Below are 22,481 nucleotides of genomic sequence, written 5' to 3'. Positions count from 1 at the left end.
TGGAAGAGGCTTTTGCGCCTTTTAAGAGGGAGACAGCGAGGATTGGACTCACGATCAATACCAGCAAAACGAAGTACATGGTCGCTGGCAATCAACGTGGGTTCATTAGTGGTGGTGGTAGCGAAATAGTGCTGGATGGTGAAAAATTTGAAGTGGTAGAAGAAATTGTGTATCTTGGAACATTAGTGACGTGCGATAATGATGTTACCCGCGAGGTGAAAAGGCGTATTGCAGCTGCAAATAGGGCTTATTACGGACTTCGTAACCAGCTTAAGTCCCGTAGTCTGCAAACGAAAACAAAACTCGCGCTGTATACTACTCTGATTCTTCCGGTGGCTTTATACGGCTGTGTTTGAGCGTAAGGTGCTGCGGACAATACTCGGCGGTAAACAGGAGAACGGTATCTGGCAGTGCCGCATGAATCACGAATTGTACCAGGTGTTAAAGGGCTGGATATTATTACGCTTATGCAACACGGCATACTACGGTGGACTGGTCACGTTGTCCGTATGCCGGAAAAATGTCAAGCGAAGATAATATTTAGTAGAGAACCCGGAAGAGGCCGCAGGCTTCGTAGAAGGCCGCGTATACGATGGCTTTGCAGTTGAAGAGGACCTGAGGGCGCTCAATGTTCAGGGCGACTGGAAGCGATTGGCCCAGGATCGAGTCCAGTGGAGAAGGATACTCCATTCGGCGTAGGTTCATCGAAGAGCTGTAGCCCATCAAGTATCAAGTAAGTATTGTCATTTCATTCAAATTATTTGTTTTAAATATGAATTGCTCGTTCAGAGTATTCCAATGCATTCCTAGAACCTTTTGGTAAGATTCTTCTTCGTCATCAAGACTAACTTCCGATAGCAGAGAGATTCTGTCACTCGGTATTTGTTTCAGTAATGATTTGGAGTTTGAGATAAAGTTTCTCATCCTAAAGTTACCTGCATCATGTATTTGTATGACGTCCGTTGTCACCTTGATTGCCTTATCCAGATCATGAAAACTATCTAGGTAATCATCTACATAATGATTCTTGATAATAGCTTCTACTGCATCTGGGCTATCATTTCTGTATTTCTCTGCATGTGAGTTTTTTACAAACTGTGCGCAGGCTGGTGAGCATGTAGCTCCAAATGACATGACCTGCATTTCATATATATCTACTCGAATGTTGGGTTGCTTCCTGTAGACGATTCTTTGGGCGAACCTGTCTTCCTCTTTAATGGCTACCCGGTGAAACATTTCCTGGATGTCTCCGGTTACTGCTATTGGACCTTCCCGAAATCTAATTTTGATTCCTAATGATGATTCAGTCATATCTGGTCCTGAAAGCAATTGTGAATTCAATGATATTCCCACAGACAAACAGACATAACACTCGTCAAATTTCCATCGTTCACTGATTTACTGGTCAATTTAAGTTATCGTTAGTTGGCCAATCGATCACTTGTGGCGCGCGCATCGGATTTGCTCGAGTTTGACATTTGCGCCCAACTAACTGAAATCAACAGATGTCGTTAGTGTTTGAACGACGATAAATTTTATGAGTGAATGTTCAATGTGTTATGTCTGTTTGTCTGTGATATTCCGTTTATTTTTGCAGCCGCATCAAACACATCCTTGGTTTTTGCTTATTCTTGTTCATTGTTATGAAATCTGGTAAGAAGAAAGTTTTAGGATTCTCAACCATATATTCCTCAGGGTTTAGTTTCTTTAGGTATTGTTGCGAACGCCCATTATGCGCCGCCGCACCTACGGATGAAAATGCTAGCTTGAAGACTATCTTGCCATCGTGATGTGAGCGACGACGTTTGTAGAGAGAACTATTTCTGACGGCTGGCGAAGAACGATGACGACAATGGATGGAAGAAAAACAACGTGCGTTTAGCTTAGCTTACATCTAAAGTTGATTATTTCTAAAACTATTAATTTGTTATACTATTGAATTTCTTAAACTATCCTTAAACTAATTAATACTAGAAGATTGAAAACGGTAGGTAGTTTTTTAATAACGGAAAACTCAAATCGATATTATAATGAATACATTGTAAAATAGGTCTACGAAGATCACACATGCAACCGTACATGAAGTGCATTCTATATAGCATCGACTAGCCGAGGTATTATAATTGAATTTGCATAACTTGAACCTTAATCTAATTGGCAATTTATATCTAGAAGTAACACATGCATATTTTGCTCCGACAATCGGATTGAGAAGGAAACTCACAAAACGTAAGACAAATTATACAATACTAATTAATTGCTCTTTAAAGGGAAATTTTAACCGTTAAATCTACAATATACGCGTTAAAACTACGGACTACTGTTTCCTTTTCGTTGTGAAAGCAACATATTAAAATTTCCGTTTTCTGGATCGGCATAAGATGCCCCGACAAAACCAGGTGCCACGAGAAAGCCTGCTGCAGACATGTCTGCTCTGCGATCTTCCGGATGACAATGAAATGGTCTGCTGCGACAGGTGCGACGAGTGGTTTCACTTTAATTGCGTCGGAGTCAACGAGGATGTAGCGAATCGTTCATGGAGCTGCACGGATTGCTTAGCAACTACGACTGCGGCTTCACATTTGCCACCACCATCGAACCGGCCATCAGCAATCACAGGTGAGCCATCTATACGTTCACCACTGCCGTCTCCACGAATGCCAAACCTGCCGCCACCGCAAGCTCCCATCGAGTTTCTTCAAAGAGCCGCGCCAGTTCCATCTCCTCGTACACCGACCCCCCGTCCTCGAGCTCCTGCAGCAGTTCCTGTAATCCCTACACAATGTCTACTTTCACCTATCGCTGAAGCTACAGGGGAGAGCAACGTTGATCAAGAAGTGATGGCAGAAGAGGATCTCGTTACTAGACTACCCTCAGATCTACGAATTCAATTCTTGGAGCAGCAAGAAGCCATTGAGTTACGGTATTTGAGGCGAAGGTTCCAAATGCTGTTGGATCCGCCAACAAACGTGAATCGTCGTGAGGATCAACCCCATAACGGCAATGTAACGATCCCTGTAAGTCACTCTTCACCAGTGTGTACCAATCAAATCGCTACACCACCTATTGTACGGAACAGTGCTGTTTCACCGTTTATTCCCATTGCGCGGCCTCAAAAAGTGGCTATTTCATCAAATCGTCCAGCCGTTCTAAACGATCATTCGGATGTTACTTTACTTCCTTCGCAAAAAACCAATCAACGATCGTATTTGCCAGCGTTTCGTCCTCCTCCTGTTGTTCACCGCCCTATCGCTTCGACAGTGCAACCACTAACTGGTGACCTTCCCAATGTTCCGCGGTTTTCTCATCCTTTCGGTAATCATCGAACTCACGCTTCTGGTTTCGTTCCGTCAATGAGCGATATGCCCCCGACCGGTCCGGAATTCTATCCGTCTTCGTTTCATGATGATCATACTGTAGGAGGTGTAACCCTGCTGAATAGAAGTCAAATTGCCGCTCGTCATGCTGTACCGAAGGAGTTGCCAATATTTAACGGTGAACCTGAGGAGTGGCCTCTGTTTTTCGCCTCATTTGAGAACACAACGCATCTTTGTGGACTAACCGCTGAGGAGAACATGATCCGACTTCAAAGGTGTTTGAGGGGAAAGGCGCTTGAAGCGAAAAGGTGCCAGTTGTTGCACCCTGGTAACTTGGATCAAGTAATCTCCACCTTAAAAATGCTGTTTGGTCGCCCAGAAATTATTGTGCATTCTCTGCTGCAGAGATCATTAGTCTTCCAGCTCCTAAAGCAGATCATTTGTCAACACTTGTCGATTTTGCACTGGCGGTGCGCAACATGGTAGCCACGGTTAAAGCCTGTGAGTTAGAGGAGTACCTTTGCAACCTCACGCTACTACACAGCTTGACCGATAGACTCCCTCCAATGATTCGTTTAAATTGGGCAACATATCGACAGTCACTTCGTTCTGTTACATTGTCCGAGTTCAGTGAATGGCTGTACAAGTTGGCAGAAGCAGCAAGCACAGTAACGATGCCATTGTTAACTGGAAGAGTCTGCAGTAAACCTCAACGGGGATGGAAAGATGGTGGTTTTTTGAACGCTCACATTGAAACAAACTCCATGGACGAAGATAGTGTCAGTTGTTCCGTATGTCATGATAACTGTGGTTCAGTTGAAAAGTGCAAGAAATTTCTTTCGTACAACCTTTCCTCTCGTTGAAATATAATCCGTGAACACAAGCTGTGTCGTAGTTGTCTGGGCAACCATCGTGGTCCATGTAAGTCGGGACAACTATGTGGAAAAAACGGTTGCCAGTATAAGCATCATCAACTTCTGCATAACGATGCAAAATATAAACATGAAGCGTCATCATCTGGCTTGAACAACCGGACTATCACGCATCACACGAAAAGTACGGAAGAAACTGAATCATGCAATACACATCAAGGGGGGAGCAAATCAGTATTGTTTCAGTACATCCCAGTTATTTTGTACAACAAGGGAATTGAAATGCGCACATATGCATTTCTGGATAGTGGATCCTCTCTGACATTAATGGAAGAAAGTTTAGCGAAGGAATTGGATCTGCAAGGCGAGAAGTATCCACTTTGTCTACGCTGGACTGGTGATACCTGTCGATACGAAAAAGATGCCAAGATTGTCTCTTTGGGCATTTCTAGCACACACTGTAATAGTAGTCAACACTCTATATCGGAGGTCTACACTGTTAAAGATCTGAAACTTCCCATGCAATCTCTACCAGCTCGTAAACTGGCTGAAAAGTACGTTCAACTGAAGGGCCTTCCCATTGAAGCCTACAACAACGTTCGACCAAAGCTTCTGATCGGAATGAGTAACGTCAAAGTGTTACATCCACTGGAAGGGCGTGAGGGAAAACCTGACGAGCCAGTTGCAGTTAAGACACGTCTCGGATGGACGGTCTATGGCACTTGTTCACCGGAAGACTGTTTGTCTACATACGAGACTCCACGTAGCTTTCATATCTGCTTCCATTCTCACGAATCTGACGAACAATTGCACGAAGCTATCAAACAATATTTCGCACTCGACAGTTTAGGTATTAACGGACAGCAAAACCAGCTACTCTCCAAAGAAAATGAAAGAGCTCTGGCAAAACTACAAGAGACGACAACGTTCCAGGATGGACGATACGAAGTAGCGCTGCTGTGGAAATACGACAATGTATGTTTACCTAATAACCGACCTTAAGTGTTAAGGCGTCATCATTGCTTGATCAAGAGGATGAATCGCGAGCCTCAGTTGGCAGAGGTACTGCGTACAAAAATGGCAGATTATGAGCGCAAAGGATACATTCGCAAGCTCACTGCCGATGAGAGCCAAAAAACTGGAGATCGAACCTGGTATCTGCCGATCTTCCCAGTGTTCAACCCTAACAAGGCAGGGAAAGTCCGAATTGTCTTCGACGCGGCCGCAGTTTACGGTGGAGTCTCTCTAAATTCTGTTTTGATGAAGGGTCCAGATCAACTGAATGAACTTCCGCCTGTACTCTACAAATTTCGTGAACGGCGAATAGCTCTAGGTGGCGATGTAGCGGAGATGTTTCATCAAATGCGAATTAAAGGTGAAGATGGAGACAGTCAACGGATCGTTTGGTGTGCCAATAAAGAAACAACAGAGCCTTGCGATTACGTGATGCAGGTGGTAACGTTCTGTGCTACGTGTTCACCCAGCACCGCCCTCTTTGTCCTAAATAAGAACGCGACACGTTTCGCAAGCGAATATCCAGTCGCGGTTGACACAATTCACCGGAGGCACTACGTTGACGACATGTTAACAAGTGTTGATACGGAGAGTGAAGCCATCAAATTAGCGCAGGAAGTCCAATACGTACACCAGCAGGGTGGTTTCCATATGCGGAATTGGGTTTCAAATTCTTCGGTAGTGTTGGAAGCAATCGGTGAAAAACCCAAGCACGAAAAATCCATGGATATGAATGCTAATTTAGCAATGGAGAAAGTTCTCGGAATGTGGTGGAGCACTACAACGGATGTCTTTCGATACAAAATCAGCACAGATCGCAATAAAGACCTCTTCACCGGCGACAAACACCCAACCAAAAGAGATTTGCTCCGGACGCTGATGGCTATCTACGACCCCTTAGGTCTTATAGCACACTACTTAATGTATTTGAAAGTGCTTCTACAAGCGGTCTGGAGAGCGAAGACTGGGTGGGATGAACGAATAGAAGAAAAGGAGTTAGAGAAATGGCGTATATGGTTACATAATATGCCAGAGCTCGAGGCGGTTGAGATTCCGCGATGCTACTATCGGACCGGAGCGAATATAGACGAAGCAAGAATCGAGCTCCACACGTTCGTGGATGCTAGTGAGCTAGGATACGCCGCCGTTTGCTACTTCAGGTTCGAAAAGAACGGATGTGTTCACTGCGCGCTGGTTGGAAGTAAAACAAGGGTTGCACCACTTAAGTTTGTGTCCATTCCTCGCTTAGAGCTTCAAGCGGCAGTCATAGGTACGCGATTAGCTAAAAGTGTTGAAGCAGGACATTCCATCAAAATCGTTAGCCGTTGCTTTTGGACAGATGCTCGAGATGTTATGTGCTGGTTGCAGTCAGACCATCGGCGATACACACAATTTGTAGCTTTCCGAGTGGGCGAAATACTGGAAGCGACGGATGTTAATGAATGGAGATGGTTGAGCAGTAAAGTAAACGTAGCTGACGATGGTACAAAGTGGAAGAGTAATCCTGATTTATCATCGGGAAGCCGATGGTTCAATGGACCATCTTTCTTGTGGAAGTCCAAAGATGAATGGCCGAAGTCTACATTGAATGGCGCGGAAACCTCCGAAGAAATCCGAACGAATATCTTACACCACACAAATGGAACAGTTAGTACCATTCTATTACCGCAAAACTTCTCTTCGTGGTATCATCTGCGACGTGTGACTGCATTCGTGCACCGTTTCGTGGATAACATTCGTCTGAGAAAGAGTGATCAACAACCCAATATCGGGCCTCTCACTCAGGAAGAACTTCGGCAGGCAGAGATTTTCCAAATCAAGCGAGCACAGCAAGACGTCTATGCACACGAAATAGCTATCATTGCAGGCGGAGATCGCCTTCTTGATAAAAAGAGCACCCTTTTTAAAGTTAGCCCGTTTGTTGATGAGCAAGGAGTCATGCGGATTCACAGTCGGATGGATGAATGCGATTTCACGGACGAGAGCAATAGGTATCCTATCGTACTTCCTCGAGACCATCCCTTCACATCACTCATAGTACGCGATGTACATTTGCGTTTTCATCACCAATATCACGAGACCTGTGTTAATGAGGTGCGGAAAAGGTTTCATATTCCACGAGTTCGTACTGTTTGCAGCCGCGTTCGCCGTGAGTGCCAAATCTGCAAACTTCAACGTGCTGTTCCCGCTCCACCAGCGATGGCCTCCCTGCCGAAGGCTAGATTGGCAGCATTTGTTCGACCATTTTCATATGTAGGCGTTGACTTCTTCGGGCCCTTTCTCGTCGTCATAGGCCGTCGCCATGAAAAGCGCTGGGGTGTCATCGTAACATGTCTTACAATCAGGGCGATACACCTTGAGCTAGCTACTTCATTGAATACAACTTCGTGCATCCTGGCTCTGCGCAACTGTTTTGCTCGACGAGGGACTCCAATCGAGATAATCAGTGATCGGGGAACGAACTTCGTGGGAGCGAACAAGGAGTTGAAGGAAGCAATGGCGGCTTTGGACCAGGAAAGACTCATGACGGAATTCACTACACCAAGAACTTCATGGCGCTTCAACCCTCCTGCAGCTCCACATATGGGTGGTTGTTGGGAGCGTCTCATCCAATCGGTGAAAAAAGTCCTAACCAAAGTCAAACCGGAGCGAGTACCTACAGAAGAGCTGTTGAGAAGTTACCTGATTGAAGTAGAGAACATAATCAACAGTCGGCCGCTGACGCATGTTCCTGTGGATGACTGTTCTTCACAGGCGCTTACCCCCAACCATTTTATCTTGGGAACATCGGATGGATCGAAACCGCTGGTTTTATACAACAATTGTCCACTGAAGCTTCAGCATACCTGGAAGGCATCCCAAGCTCTCGCTAACCTTTTCTGGAAGCGGTGGGTTGCAGAATATCTCCCTAATATTACCCGTCGAACTAAGTGGTTCTACCCAGTGCGACCAATAGCAGTGGGCGAACTTGTCATCATTGTTGATCCTGGATTACCAAGGAATTGTTGGCCAAAAGGCAGAGTGGTATCAGTGAGAACCTCCGAAGATGGCCAAGTTCGGTCGGCAGTAGTCCAGACTGCTAACGGATTATACGAGAGACCTGCAATCAAACTAGCGATTTTGGACGTAGGTGCTAATAGGAGTGAGCAGCATACACGGTGGTGATGGCGTGCAAAGTAGTTTGTTTTTGCCGTGCTGTGTTTAGTTTGATTAATTACGTGTGAAATTGGTGAAGTGCCGCGAAAAAAATTGTTTTAACGTGTGCCCATAAGTGTTTTGTAACAGGATAAGTAGGAGATAAATCATCTCCACACCTTGTATCTGTTTAATTTTGTGTTTTTTTTACGCGCCACAGCTGTAGCGAACGAAGCCATAACGGCGATTTCGTCAGCCGGCTGTGGTTGAATTTTTATTGTTTTTGATTGTCTCTCTGTGTGCCTTTGCATGCAGCGCGTCCACTGCTGTGTAAAGGCATAGGCAATGGAGTGCTACAAGTGCAAAAGTGGGATAGCGATCAATGCATTCCCTTTGCTCTGCTTCCAATGTGAGCGATATTGCCATGCGCACTGTAGCTCGTTGGAAAATAAAGCAGCAGCAAGATTGATCACGGAGAATGTTAATGTGTTCTTCAAGTGTGATGAATGCCTGTCTAGCCAAAGTTGTGGCGAGCAGAATAAAGTGACACTGGATGCCGGCAAAATAGAGGAAGATATGAAGAAGATTTCTTCTCTTTCGGACTCTATTGTCGACATTCGGGATCAAATGTCTGCTCAGATAGGCAACGCGTTGATGACCGGTATGGATGAAATTGTCCGAAATGTTAAGGAATCGATTAACGGACTTGAGATAATGATTAATAAAAATGGAAACTATGACTAGTTCATTTTTTCAATTTAATTCGGATAAAGTTAAAATAGCTGCAATGAAGAACACGAAGGACTCGTCTAGGTTGAGTCATTCTGAATCAACTTGCAGTTCGCGCAAAAAACGGAAAATTAGTAATAGTAATGACGATTTTGTTAATGTTGATGATGATTTAATTAATAATAATGACGATGTTTTCGAAGACGATGTTCCTTTTGTTACGGTAGTTAGAAGGAAAAATAAGAAAAGTGCTCCTAAAGCAACTAAAGCTGTACAGGCGAAAGAACGTAAGACTCGGCCCGTCATTGTGGTTAAACCGAAACAGTCCGATCAGAGTAGTGACGACACTCGAAAATATACTACTTTGAATACTACGTTAGATCCAAAAGTACACAAGATAAGTAACTTTCGGAACGGGAAAAATGGCTCCATTATTGTAGAGTGTGCAACTGGTTTCAATGTAGATGTGGTGAAAAATGGCATGCAAAACGATTTGGGTGAAAACTACACTGCTGTTGTTCCAACATCGGTGCCAAGATTGAAAGTGTTGGGTATGAGCGATAAATATTCCTCCGATGACTTCATTCAGATTTTAAAAGATCAGAATGAAGACATCGCTATCAATGATGTAAAAGTAGTAAATATCTATGAAAATCCACGCTTCAAGTACAAGCAATTTAGTGCCGTAATTGAAGTAGATAAAGATACATATAGCTGTTTGTTGAACGCGATTAGATTAATGTAAGGTTCGATCGGTGCCTTGTTGTACCCGCGATTAATGTTTTGAGATGCTTCCAATGTGGAGAATTTGGGCACATGAGTACAGAATGTAAAAACCACATTGCGTGCTCTAAGTGCAGCGATAGTCACAAAACTTCTGAGTGCACGTCAACTGTATTGAAATGCGTTAATTGTTTAAAAATGAATCGGGAACGTAACATGAAGTTGGACGTCAATCATCCAGCATTTAGTACTGAGTGTAAGATCTACAAGAAATTGTTTGATCAAAAGAAAAGCGGCTTGCGTTTCAATGAATAGCAACCAAGTTCCAGTAGTAATGTGAACCAATTAGATGTTTTGTATTTGAATATTGCTGGTTTGTCTACAAACTACGTAGCTCTACGTACGATTGTAGAAGAAAAACGTCCATTTTTTTATTTTTAGCAGAAACGCATATTGTAGAGTATGAATCATTTGATCAGTACAGTATACCGGGATACAAAGTCGCTGCTTGCTTATCACATTCAAGGCACACTGGCGGAGTTGCTATTTATGCCAAAGAATCGGTTCAATTCAAGCTTCAAATCAACGAAGCCTGTGAAGGAAATTGGTTCTTAGGCATTACAGTTGCACGTGGCATGAAGAAGGGTAATTATGGTGTTTTATATCATTCTCCCAGTTCGAGTGACCAGCGTTTTATTGAAATTTTAGAGAACTGGCTAGAAATTTTTATCGATTTTAGTAAACTAAATGTACTTGCTGGTGATTTTAATATTAATTGGTGTGACGAAAATTCAAATCATTTAAAGCGTCTGACTGAGTTTTACAATTTGAAACAAAAAGTTGTTGATTACACGCGTATTTCCCGACACAGTAGAACTATAATTGATCATGTTTATTCTAACTTTGATTCTGTAAACTCAGTTACAGATATTAGTTTAAAAGTAACCGATCATGAAACATTAGTCATAAATATAGAAAATAATGATATAACCGAAAATGATTTTGTTAAATTGAAGTGAATATTCGAAACAAGCTGTTTCGGATCTTGTTGCGAGAAACGTGGATTTTCAGGATATTTCCGGAAACTTAGATCAGAAATCAGCTGTTCTAACGAACGTTCTGAAAACAAGTACCAATAAGTTAATTGAACATAAATTTGTAACTTTAAATAACTCGAACAGCTGGTACAATTTAGATCTTCTGCGTCTAAGACGTAAAAGAGATAAATTGTACAATAGATTTTTGAGAAGACATAGTTGTAACAATTGGAACAGGTACAAGAACCCGCGGAACACGTATTCACAATAGTTGATAAAACGCATTGTGATTATATTCAGAGGAAAATTGATCAGCATCAGAATAACAGCAGGGAGTTATGGAAAATTTTGAAATCTTTGTTGAAACCTAATAGTTCCAATCCGCGGTCCATAACTTTTAATGGCACATTAGAAAATTCAGAACAAGTAATTGCTTGCAATTTTAACGATTATTTCATCGATAGTGTTTCATCGATTAATCGGTCTATCGATTTGGTTGATGAGCCTGATGAAATAAAACAGCCGGTTAATAGTACATGTAGATTTGATTGTTTTCACCCAATTACTTTTGATGAACTTAAAAATATATGCTTTTCTTTGGGCAAAACGGCTGGAGTTGATAACGTTAACGCTAGAGTTATACAAGATTGTTTTCATGTCATTGGACACAAACTGCTGGACCTTATTAATGAATCTTTGAGAACCGGGCACGTGCCGCAGGTTTGGAAGGAATCTCTTATAATTCCTATTCAAAAAGTTGCTGGAACGATTAAAGCCGAAGAGTTTCGTCCCATCAACATGTTGCACACATTAGATAAAATATTAGAACTTGTTGTGAAAGGCCAGTTGGTAACATATTTGAATAATAATAACTTGTTAATACAAGAACAATCGGGATATCGAGAAGGACATTCTTGTGAAACCGCATTGAACTTAGTGTTAGCCAAATGGAAAGAAAACATGGAGTGTAAAGATACTATCATTGCTGTATTTTTGGATCTTAAACGCGCCTTTGAAACAATCTCTAGGCCCTTATTGTTGGAAAAAATCAAGCGCTTTGGAATTTCGGGTTCTGCGTATGAATGGTTCAGAAGCTATTTGTCTGACAGAATCCAAAGGACTGTTTTCAATGATTGTGTTTCAAATCCCATGGAAAGTAATCTTGGTGTTCCACAGGGAAGTGTATTAGGGCCCGTTTTATTTATTATGTATATTAATGACATGGGACGGGTCTTACGTTTTTGCAACATTAATCTTTTCGCGGATGACACAGTATTATTCATTGCAGCTAGAAATATCGATGATGTTGTTTCACGCTTGAATACAGATTTGCATTCTCTAAGTAGATGGTTGAAGTACAAACAGTTGAAGTTGAATATAAGTAAAACTAAATACATGGTAATTACGTGAAATCGATTCATTGATAATGTTTCTGTTAGAATTGATGATGAAATACTTGATCGCGTTCCGGAAATTAAATATCTTGGCGTGATTATTGATGACAAATTGAAATTTGATTCTCATATCAACAATGTCATCAAGAAAATAGCCAAGAAGTATGAAATTTTTTGTCGATTAAAAACGAATTAACTGTTGCGAGTAAAATACAGTTGTACAAATCAAACATCTCTCCTCACCTGGACTTTTGCGCCTCCAATTAATTTCTGACCAATGAAACACAAATATCGAGGTTACAGCGTTTGCAAAATAAAGTTATGCGCTTGATTTTGAGATGTAATAGATTCACTTCCTCCTCCTTTTTGTTGGACGCTTTACAATGGTTATCAGTGAAGCAAAGAATTTTTTATTTAACTATGGTGTTCATTTTCAAAATAATAAATGGATTGCTACCCCGATATTTGTGTAATCGAATTGAAAGAGGAAGTGACATTCATAGATATAATACTAGAAACGCGGATGAAATAAGAACACCTTATTTTTTGTATGGAGCTTCACAAAATTCATTGTTTTATAAAGGAATAAACGTATTCAATTCGATGCCTATACACATCAAGCGTGCAAGGACACTATCACAGTTCAAGAGACTTTGTATTTCACACGTAAAAGCTGTTTTTTAAACAGTCATATATTTAAGTTTTAGTATTGACTAATTGTGTATCTTGACGAAGTTTGTGATAACGGATATCTTTTCTTAAACAATGTAAATGAATTATTTCATTAGGGCGCTTATAGACTATTTTTGTTCGCCTCGATGATGATGATGGTATTTTATTTATTGACTTGTATTTTTACATTCTTTTGTGTAGTCTACAAATGTTTGAGAATCGCGCGCGAATACAGGTATAAATGACTTTTTACGATTTTTTGATCAATACTTGAAACATTTGGAACTGTTTGAAGGATACTATGAAAAGTAGTGAGCTCTCAGATAGAACGCGATTTTATCGAGACTTTTGGTATCTACGGAGAGGTAACACAAGTTTTGAATTGTTTCGAGTAAATTAAATTGATTGGTACTAGCGAGAATAGTTTGAGTACGCGCTTCTTGACGAAACTTTTGGCATCATGCGAGAGGTATCACAAGTTTTGTAACTTAATCGGGCTCGCTGTACCACTGATGATGCTTGCAAAACTCTGTGGTGGAATTCAACTGTTTCTTTTTACTAACTTATGTTTTTTGCTGTATAGCGATGTTATATTTTAATGTTATTTATATCTGTGGAAATAATCGGATCGTTTATTGTTTGCCAAATCTGATTAAAATTGATCATTATTAATTATCTTAAAGATAAATCGTCTAGCTCAAACCTTTGTAGGGGTATGTGGCGGGACCATCATCATCATCATCATCATCAGCTGGACTGTGATCCAACTACTGGGGAGGACTGTTGCGAACGACCATTATGCGCCGCCGCACCTACGGATGAAAATGCTAGCTAGCGCGATGTGAGCGACGACGTTTGTAGAGAGAACTATTTCTGACGGCTGGCGAAGAACGATGACGCCAATGGAGAAAAACAACGTGCGTTTAGCTTAGCTTACATCTAAAGTTGATTATTTCTAAAACTATTAATTTGTTATACTATTGAATTTCTTAAACTATCCTTAAACTAATTAATACTAGAAGATTGAAAACGGTAGGTAGTTTTTTAATAGCGGAAAACTCAAATCGATATTATAATGAATACATTGTAAAATAGGTCTACGAAGATCACACATGCAACCGTACATGAAGTGCATTCTTTATAGCATCGACTAGCCGAGGTATTATAATTGAATTTGCATAACTTGAACCTTAATCTAATTGGCAATTTATATCTAGAAGTAACACATGCATATTTTGTTCCGACAATCGGATTGAGAAGGAAACTCACAAAACGTAAGACAAATTATACAACTATATTACCGCTACTAATTAATTGCTCTTTAAAGGGAAATTTTAACCGTTAAATCTACTATATACGGGTTAAAACTACGGACTACTGTTTCCTTTTCGTTGTGAAAGCAACAGGTATCCTTTTACTACGTACTCATCGATTTTTTTTTATCCTTTCTCCTTCGGTTTCCAAGTGTCTTTCATGATTGCTAAAGCATGTTCATCAACCTTTGATATTAATTCGTTCCGGGGTGTTTTAACTCCGAATGCTTCTGTGGAAAAGTAATCTGACATAATTTGTCTCATAGATTTCTCCTCGCTAGCATCTTCCATATGAACCAGCAACCGATCTGGTCGTCCAAATGGATTGGGTGGAGCTCGACAATTTCCAAACAATACCCAACCTAGTCGAGTTTTTGAAGCTATTGGTTCATTGAACCCTCTCGACCTCTCTTCTAAGCTCTTAAATAAATATGCATGTGGCAGTCCTAACAATATCGTAGGATTTACCTCTTCATAAGACTCCAACTCAATCCCATCAAGATAAGGATATTGCCTTTTCAATGATTGGTAATCAATTGTTTGGGAAGGTAACGAAAGTTCTTTCATTGTACACAAATCTTTCAACTTAAATGTCTTCCCTTCCGTGCTGCGTATTTTCACCTCAATTGATTTGCTATTCTCTTCTTGAATATCTCCATTTGTCCAAGCTAGGGTCAAGGATTTGTCAGTTCCAGATACATTAAGCTGTTCCGACATATTTTTATCAATCAAACTTACAGATGACCCAGAGTCAAGAAACATGTGTGTTTTTACTCGCCGATTGCCATTAATTAATGTAATTGGTAAGATTTGATAAAAAACTTTGTTGCAACCTTGCGAATGGTAATTAACGTTACCAGATATTACCTTCACTTCTGACTTTTTACATTCCCCAGAATTGGAATGTAATAAGCGATTGTGATGACTATTACAACCTTCAATATTACAAGGTCTTCTTTCCTGAGAAGTTTTCAGCGAATGATTTGGTTTGCAACATGAGAAACAAAGCTGTTTATCGGCAACAAATTGTCTTCGTTTCTCAACAGTCATTTTTCTAAATTCGAAACAGGTCGATAATTTATGGTCTTTTCCACACTTCAGACACTTTCTTTGTCTTGCGTTATGGAAGTTCACTCTGTTTGGTTTATCATATCTTGTTGATCTTTCGACTGGTTTACCTTTCTCGGCCAACAGCATAGTTGCTAATTTTTGTTTTGGCTTCAACCAGTCGTAGAAGTCTCCTATTGTTTGTGCTTTAAACGGATGTGCTAAAGAGGAAAGTTCCTTTTGTTCATGTAAGTTAGTTAGCCAGTTCTGATGCAAACTAGGTGGTAACTTACAAGCAAGATCTTTGAGCAATCTGGGGTCGTTTAAGGTGATTATACAATCACGCCATGTGGTGAATTTCAAATTCACCACACGATTTTCTACTCCGATTGTCAAAAGCTCAAAACTAGCGTAATAATTTTCGTACAATGCTGAAATTAAAGTCGATTGTTAAGCATGAGTAAGCAAACGATCTAGGGATGTTTCATACCCATGGGCATTGAGGTTTTCTCAATTCGTGCTCTTGAAAAATCACTAGAAAAAACACGTGGTTTCCAAGATGGCCGATTTGTGGCTTTGTTGTATAACCACCTTAAATATTCCTCATGGTCGAGACACCTCATATTTATGACCAAATTTTCAACCCCGGAAATAAAATCTATCATAGTTTGAGGAAAATCAAACTTCGGGTTTTTTAAAGCTAGAACATCTTGTAAAAGACCCGCGTATATTAATTCAATGTTACCAAATTGATCTTCTAGTCTTTCCATAATTGAATCCACGTTACAAGAGTCTATGAGGAGTGCGTTCACTGAACGCAATGCTTCTCCTTTAAGACTCTTCTGTAGTCTGTTCAAATTTTCTAAATCTGAGAAATTTCCTTGCCTAGTTGTTTCGAGGAAAATTTGTTTGAATCTAGACCACACCCTGTAATTTCCGTCAAAGTAAGGCAAGTCCATTAAAGACTGTCTTACCATGTGTCTTTCCACAGTGATGTTCCCTGTTTTTTCTATATTATTGACTTTGTCCACAATGGCATCTAAAGTCTTTATTTGCGAAGTTTGAGGGTCGTCTTTTGATTTAATACTCAACAATGCGACCTTTTCTGTAAGTGCCTGATAGTCGGCTTTAATTTTATCACATTTGAAACATGTCCATGGCTCTTCTGCTGTTGGACGATGTTTTAGATTAACACAGTGTAGGTGGAACCAGCGATCACAATCATCGCAGGCCACCATACAACCCTTGTCATCTTTGTCCTGGCAAAGACGACAATGCCCATTTTTGTTAATGGTAAATTTAAAATCCATCTTTTTATTCAAGGATATGCAAAACTCTCAACCAAATGTAATTTATATTGTTCCTGATCTGGATTAAACGTGCGTGAAAGGGTAATTAATTTGACTGATCAATAACTTCTTTTTTTTCTTGTATTTTAGACCCTTTAAAGTATTATTCGGGTCTTCAAATGTATTACATAGTTTACATGTCATTTTTTTTAAATTTGTCACTGAATCTTATTTGAACACTTGGGATTGTCGTCTCATGGTATCGATGATTCTCGCCGTCTTCAGGTCTTCGGGTCTTCGAGGTCTCTTCAGCTACGTTGCGTTGGCTACACCTGTTGAATCGTGGCGATGGATCGTGCTGTTTTTAGCGCCTCTTTTCTGCAGAAGTTCCACGCGATTTTGAGGAGTTTCAAGGCCAATAGTATCAGGACCGCTATCATGATTACCGTCAGCTTCCATTCGTGTTGGGAGTGGTATTCCGTATGAACCTCCTGGTTCTCGATGACGGTGACCTGTTGGTCACCAATTTGTTTGACATCCTGGCTCTGGTCTTTCGTTTCGGTGTTTCCCATGGTGTAGTTGTTTGTAGGTCTACTTGATTGGACTGTGCCACGGCGAGGCACCTCCCATAATTTTATATCACTTTTGTGCACCATACAATGTTTTCATATTGCGTCGATCAGCGAAATGTGTTTGAAAAACTGGAGTACTTTTTTTGCTCGTTCGGTATCGTCAGCTAAGGCTTCTCTCATGTTTGGTTGAAGTCCGACTTTTCTTCTTTCGTCATCATATCCTGGGCACTCAACTATTATGTGCTTTATGGAGAGTGCTTGGTTGCATTTACTGCATTTTGGTGCGTCATTTTTTTCGAGCAGATATGAGTGAGTGAGTTTGGTATGGCCAATTCTCAGTCTAGTTAATATTACATCATTTTTGCGGATTCCTGTGAATACTTCTTTAAAGGGTGATATGGTATTTTTTATTTCTCGTAGCTTATTATTTCTTGTGGTCTCCCATTCCAGTTGCCATTTACTAGTCATCTTTGATTTTATGATGGTCTTGATTTCTTTGTGATCTACTATTTGTTGCGTGATAGTATTCATTAATAGTGCACGTTTTGCTTCAGTATCTGCTTTTTCATTTCCAGGGATTCCAATGTGGCTCGGTAACCAACAGAAAGTTATGGATGTTCCGCTTTCTGCTGCTTCGTTATGCAGTTTGACAATCTCGTCTTTAGTGCTGGTTTTTATCTTCTTTTTGTCTAAACTTGAGATCACGCTTAAGGAGTCAGTACATAGAATATATGCTCCTATTCTTCCTTGGTTTATGATCCATTTTAGTGCTTCTATTATAGCAAGGCTTTCGACGCTGTAAATGCTGAGTTGGCCATGGGTTCTTTTCCGTATGACATTACCCTCGATGATTATACTGAAACCCGTTCTATAGTCGTTTTTGGATCCATCAGTAAATATTGGCGTGTGGTATTTGTACTTGGTAGGTACTCATTCGACTCGCGAAGATTTTCCTCAATTCAATATGATTCTTCCCTTGTCTACTGGCTGATACTAATGTTTTGTCGGTAAGTATGTTTTTCCTATTCCATGGTGCAATAGAAGGAAATGTCATAGTTCTGCACGGTGGTAAATCAGTTTCTAATTCTTCCAGTATTTCTCTGCTTCTATTTTGAATATTGTTAGGCTCAGGAACTAATGCTTGGTTCCATAGTTTCTTCTTGGTCTTCCGTTTCGTGGTTGGGAGAATGTTGTGCGCTGTTTATCTTTTTTGATGCGAAAATTGCTAGTCTTTGGTTCATCAGGAATCTGAGGTTGGGTATGCCAACTTCAGCTTGTATACTTTCGATAGGGCTGGTTCGAAAAGCTCCGGAGATTGTTCGTAGTCCTTGGTTATGTACACTTTCTAGTTGTTTGGTTGTAGTTTCACTTATGGAATGTAGTAGTGGTGCTGCGTATAATATTTTCTCCAGTATGGTGGCTTTGTAAATTTTAATTAAGGATTTCCTATCGCCTCCCCATGTTTGTGTGGCGATAGTTTTTAGGGCCAGATTTCTTTGTGTACAAGTGGCTTTTAGGGTAAAATGCCCAATAGTGGACCCCCTAGTAGTGGAATTTTGCTCTTCCTGTCATTAGGCTAAGGGCCCTCCTTAGCCGTGCGGTAAGATGCGCGGCTACAAAGCAAGACCATGCTGAGGGTGGCTGGGTTCGATTCTCGGTGCCGGTCTAGTCACTTTTCGGATTGGAAATTGTCCCGACTTCCCTGGGTATAAAAGTATCATCGTGTTAGCCTCATGATATACGAATGCAGAAATGGTAACCTTGGCTTAGAAACCTCGCAGTTAATAACTGTGGAAGTGCTTAATGAACACTAAGCTGCGAGGCGGCAATGTCCCAGTGGGGGATGTAATGCCAACGAAGAAGAAGAAGTCATTAGGCTTAAAAATTTTCAACATATTAACACTGCTTGATATCTAACAACAAGCTCTGAATCCCCTCTTCACGATACACACATAAAACACCCAAATACACGACGTTATTCGTTGAAATTAACATTTTAAAGTCTAACTGAATTTGCTCTATAGTAGACCCCCTGGGGGTCCATAATAGGAAATTGCTTCCCTATAGTCGGCCCTTCATTTGATTTTCATGTCCCGTTTCGGGACGTTCTTCTTCCCTATTATGGACCCCCAAAATTTTCCTATAGTGGACACTCTCGTGTTTATTTTTTATAGAATTGTAAAAAATCATCTAATTTTACTTTCCATAGCATTTCTAATGCATGTAATCAAATCATAGGACTGTAAGGTAGGTTCTCCCGATAGAATTTCATAGCAAAAAGTGACATTGTGCAATAATAATGCAAAAATGGCTGGAGGGTCCACTATTGGTTGGGGGTCCACTATTGGGCACTTTACCCTAATTCTTCAATATGTATTTTGTATGTGAGATGACGATCCAATGTTACTCCGAGGCATTTGTGACTGAGCTTTTCTCGTATGATTACATTATTTAGTGTAAGTTGGGGGGATTCAGGTTTCCTTGCTCTAGGGTTTTTAAACACTACCGTGGCACATTTTTCAGGAGAAATTTTAAAGCCCGTGCGTTTTTCCCATGTTTCTATGGATCTAAGGGCTGATTGTAGTTTTTTGTTGAGCCTTTTCATGTTCCCATCACTGCATATGAGGACGACATCGTCAGCGAATAGGAGCACTTTGACTTCTGGGGGGAGCTCTGAGCAAATTGTGTCGATTGCTATTAGAAATAGTGTAACACTTATTACTGATCCTTGGCATAGGCCGTTTTCCATTATTGCTTCTTGGGACAGGGTTCTATTTGCTTTTACTCTGAAAGTGCGATGTTGCAGCATCTGATATATGTATTTCAGGAGATTTCCTTCAATTTTCCAGTCTTTGATTTTATTTAATACCATCCTTCGCCAAGTGGTATCATAGGCCTTTTTTATATCAAGAAAAACAGCTTGAGTAAGCATTTTTTTGTGCATTGCTTCTCTTGTGATAGTATCGAAGAGTGCAAGATAGTCAGTCGTGGATTTGCCTTTGCGGAATGCAAATTGGTGTTCGTTGATCAGTTTACGTGTTTCTATTATGTGGATGAGGCGGTTGTTAATCATTCTTTCAAGAATTTTTCCAAGACAGCTATTCAGGTAGATAGGTCTGTAGTTTTCCGGATTGTTTCTTACTCCTTTTCCTTTGTATATTGGTACAACAATAGATTTCGTCCAGCTAGCAGGATAAATTGATTGCTTCCATAGCCCATTGTAGGTGTTTAACAGGAGATTTTTATATTCAATTGGGAGATTAGTAATCATAGCGTAATGTATATTATCTGGTCCTGGTGAGGATCCTTTAAGTGCTTCCATTGCTTCATCTAACTCGCTTTTGGAAAATGGTTTATTATATTCAGCTGTTTCGTCTTGCTGGATTGGTAGAGGGTCCTGTTCGATTTTGTTTTTGTGCGATATAAAGTCTTTCGAATATCCTTTATCACTGGAAATTCTCCCGAAGTGATCCGCTAAGCTGTTGGCTATGTCCGGGTTAGTCGATACATTTTTGTTATTGTGCTTGATTTCTCGGATGTGTGGAGATTTATACTGTCCTTGTATTTTCCTGTAGTTGCTCCACATTTCTTTCGCTGGGGTATGACTGTCGAATTTTTGGATAAAGTTATTCCAAGACTTCTTTTTTGCTTCTGTTATGGTCTCTCGTGCTATAGAGTTGGCTTCTTGGTAATCTTTAGCAAGTTGTGGGTTTGGTAGTCCAGCTTTGTCTTTCTTTAACTTTCTTAGGGCTTTTCTTCTTGCTTTGATAGCGGCGGCTACCTCTTCATTCCACCATGGGACATGTTTCCCTCTGGGGTTTTCTTTCGTTTTCGGTATAGAAATGTCCGCGGCAACTATTATCTGCCTTGTAATTTCATTAACTTGTTCGGTTAAGTCCTCCACGGGCGCTATTTGTATGATATTCTGGTATGTTTCCCAATCAGCTTCTTCAAATTTCCATCTAGGCCAGTTTTCGCCTCTGTTCGATGAGGTAGGGATTGTTATAATTTGTGGTATGTGATCTCTCCCGTGTGTGTCTTCAGCAACATGCAGGTCAAGTATTCATGCTAGTTGGCTTGAGCAGCAACAGATGTCAATGCATGAGCCTTTTCCAGTTGAACTATTTATGTATGTTTTCTCACCATTGTTCATTGTTATTAAATTTGTTTCACTAATTACTGATTCAATTACCTTTCCTCGAGCACATGTTTCATCTGATCCCCATAGTGGGTGATGAGCATTGATGTCGTCCACTAGAAGGAGCGGTTCTGGAATTTGTGTGAGTAGATCTGTTAATTCTTCTTTTTTAATGTTTATTCCAGGAGGCAGATATACATTTAGTATGTTTGCATTCAATGGTGCTCCAACTCTTACAGCTATTGCCTCTAGGTTAGTGTTCAATTCTAACAGTCTGCTGTCGACGTCCTCTTTAACTGCCGTTATTACGCCACCTGCTGCCCTTGTTCCATTAGTTCTTTGGCGATGATACGTGGAGAATCCCTTGATGGTCGATTGTGTGTCATTTTGACACATAGATTCTTGGATACATATCACTATAGAATTATATGTATTCATGAGTAGACTTAGTTCAGCTCTTCTTTGTCTAAGTCCTCTTATGTTCCATGAGATAATACAGTTTTCTTTGTGCATCTGCATATTCGCAAGTGTTTGATTAGTTTGTGTATCCAGTTCAAGGCTGTATTTGTTCATCTTCGTTCGGTTCTGCTGATTCGTCAGACTCCGAATTAACATATTCCACATTTTCACATGGCCCCATTAATTTGCTTCCTTTCTTTTTTCTAGGAGGCGATGAAGCTGAATTTTCGACACTCCTAGCATGCTTAGATGTTGGCTTATATCCGTGTGTGTTCGAGTTTTGTATTGATTTCCTTGAGTTTAGCAAGTTCCTTCTCTGCAGTTTTTCTTCTCTGCTTTTCATCATGGTAGGCTTGTAGTACCTTTTCAAATTTGTTGTTCACCATATTCATATTTTCTTCCATTGACTTTAGTTTTTCTTCGTTCGTGCGGATAACTACTTCCATGTCACTTTTATATTTATTCATTTTTTCATCAAACTGCTTATTCATGTCTAATTTGACCGACTTGATCTTTTCCTCCATTTCTTGGTTGTTCTTGTTTTTTATCTGGTCTGCATACGACGTTTTATTCTGGTCTTCCACTATCTTCTTGGCCTCCCAAAATGGTAGGTTTTTGTCCACTTTTACTTTGATTATTGCCATTTCCTTTTTTAATATTGGACAGTCTTTGGAAAAAGCGCCATGCGCGCCTTCACAATTCACACATTTTTCTGGATTATCACATAAGTCGTGGTATTGGTCTCCACATTTACTACATTTCTTCACACT

The 22,481-nt window shown here is 40.4% G+C and overlaps 1 protein-coding gene across 1 annotated transcript; it reads left to right on the top strand.

The window, feature by feature from the left end:
• The first annotated feature begins 5,266 nt into the window (after positions 1-5,266).
• LOC134206055 (uncharacterized) lies at positions 5,267-8,368 on the top strand. The gene has a single exon (XM_062681734.1). It carries the CDS (start codon positions 5,267-5,269, stop codon positions 8,366-8,368), a length of 3,102 nt encoding a protein of 1,033 aa, XP_062537718.1.
• Positions 8,369-22,481: the final 14,113 nt, after the last annotated feature.

This window comes from Armigeres subalbatus, chromosome 1 (genome assembly GCF_024139115.2).
Source record: "Armigeres subalbatus isolate Guangzhou_Male chromosome 1, GZ_Asu_2, whole genome shotgun sequence".
NCBI lineage: Eukaryota > Metazoa > Arthropoda > Insecta > Diptera > Culicidae > Armigeres > Armigeres subalbatus.
This window is presented reverse-complemented; position numbering and strand designations above follow the sequence as displayed.

Coding starts and splice junctions, on each gene's coding strand:
- LOC134206055 (XM_062681734.1), top strand. CDS start 5,267: ATGGCAGATTATGAGCGCAAAGGATACATTCGCAAGCTCACTGCCGAT.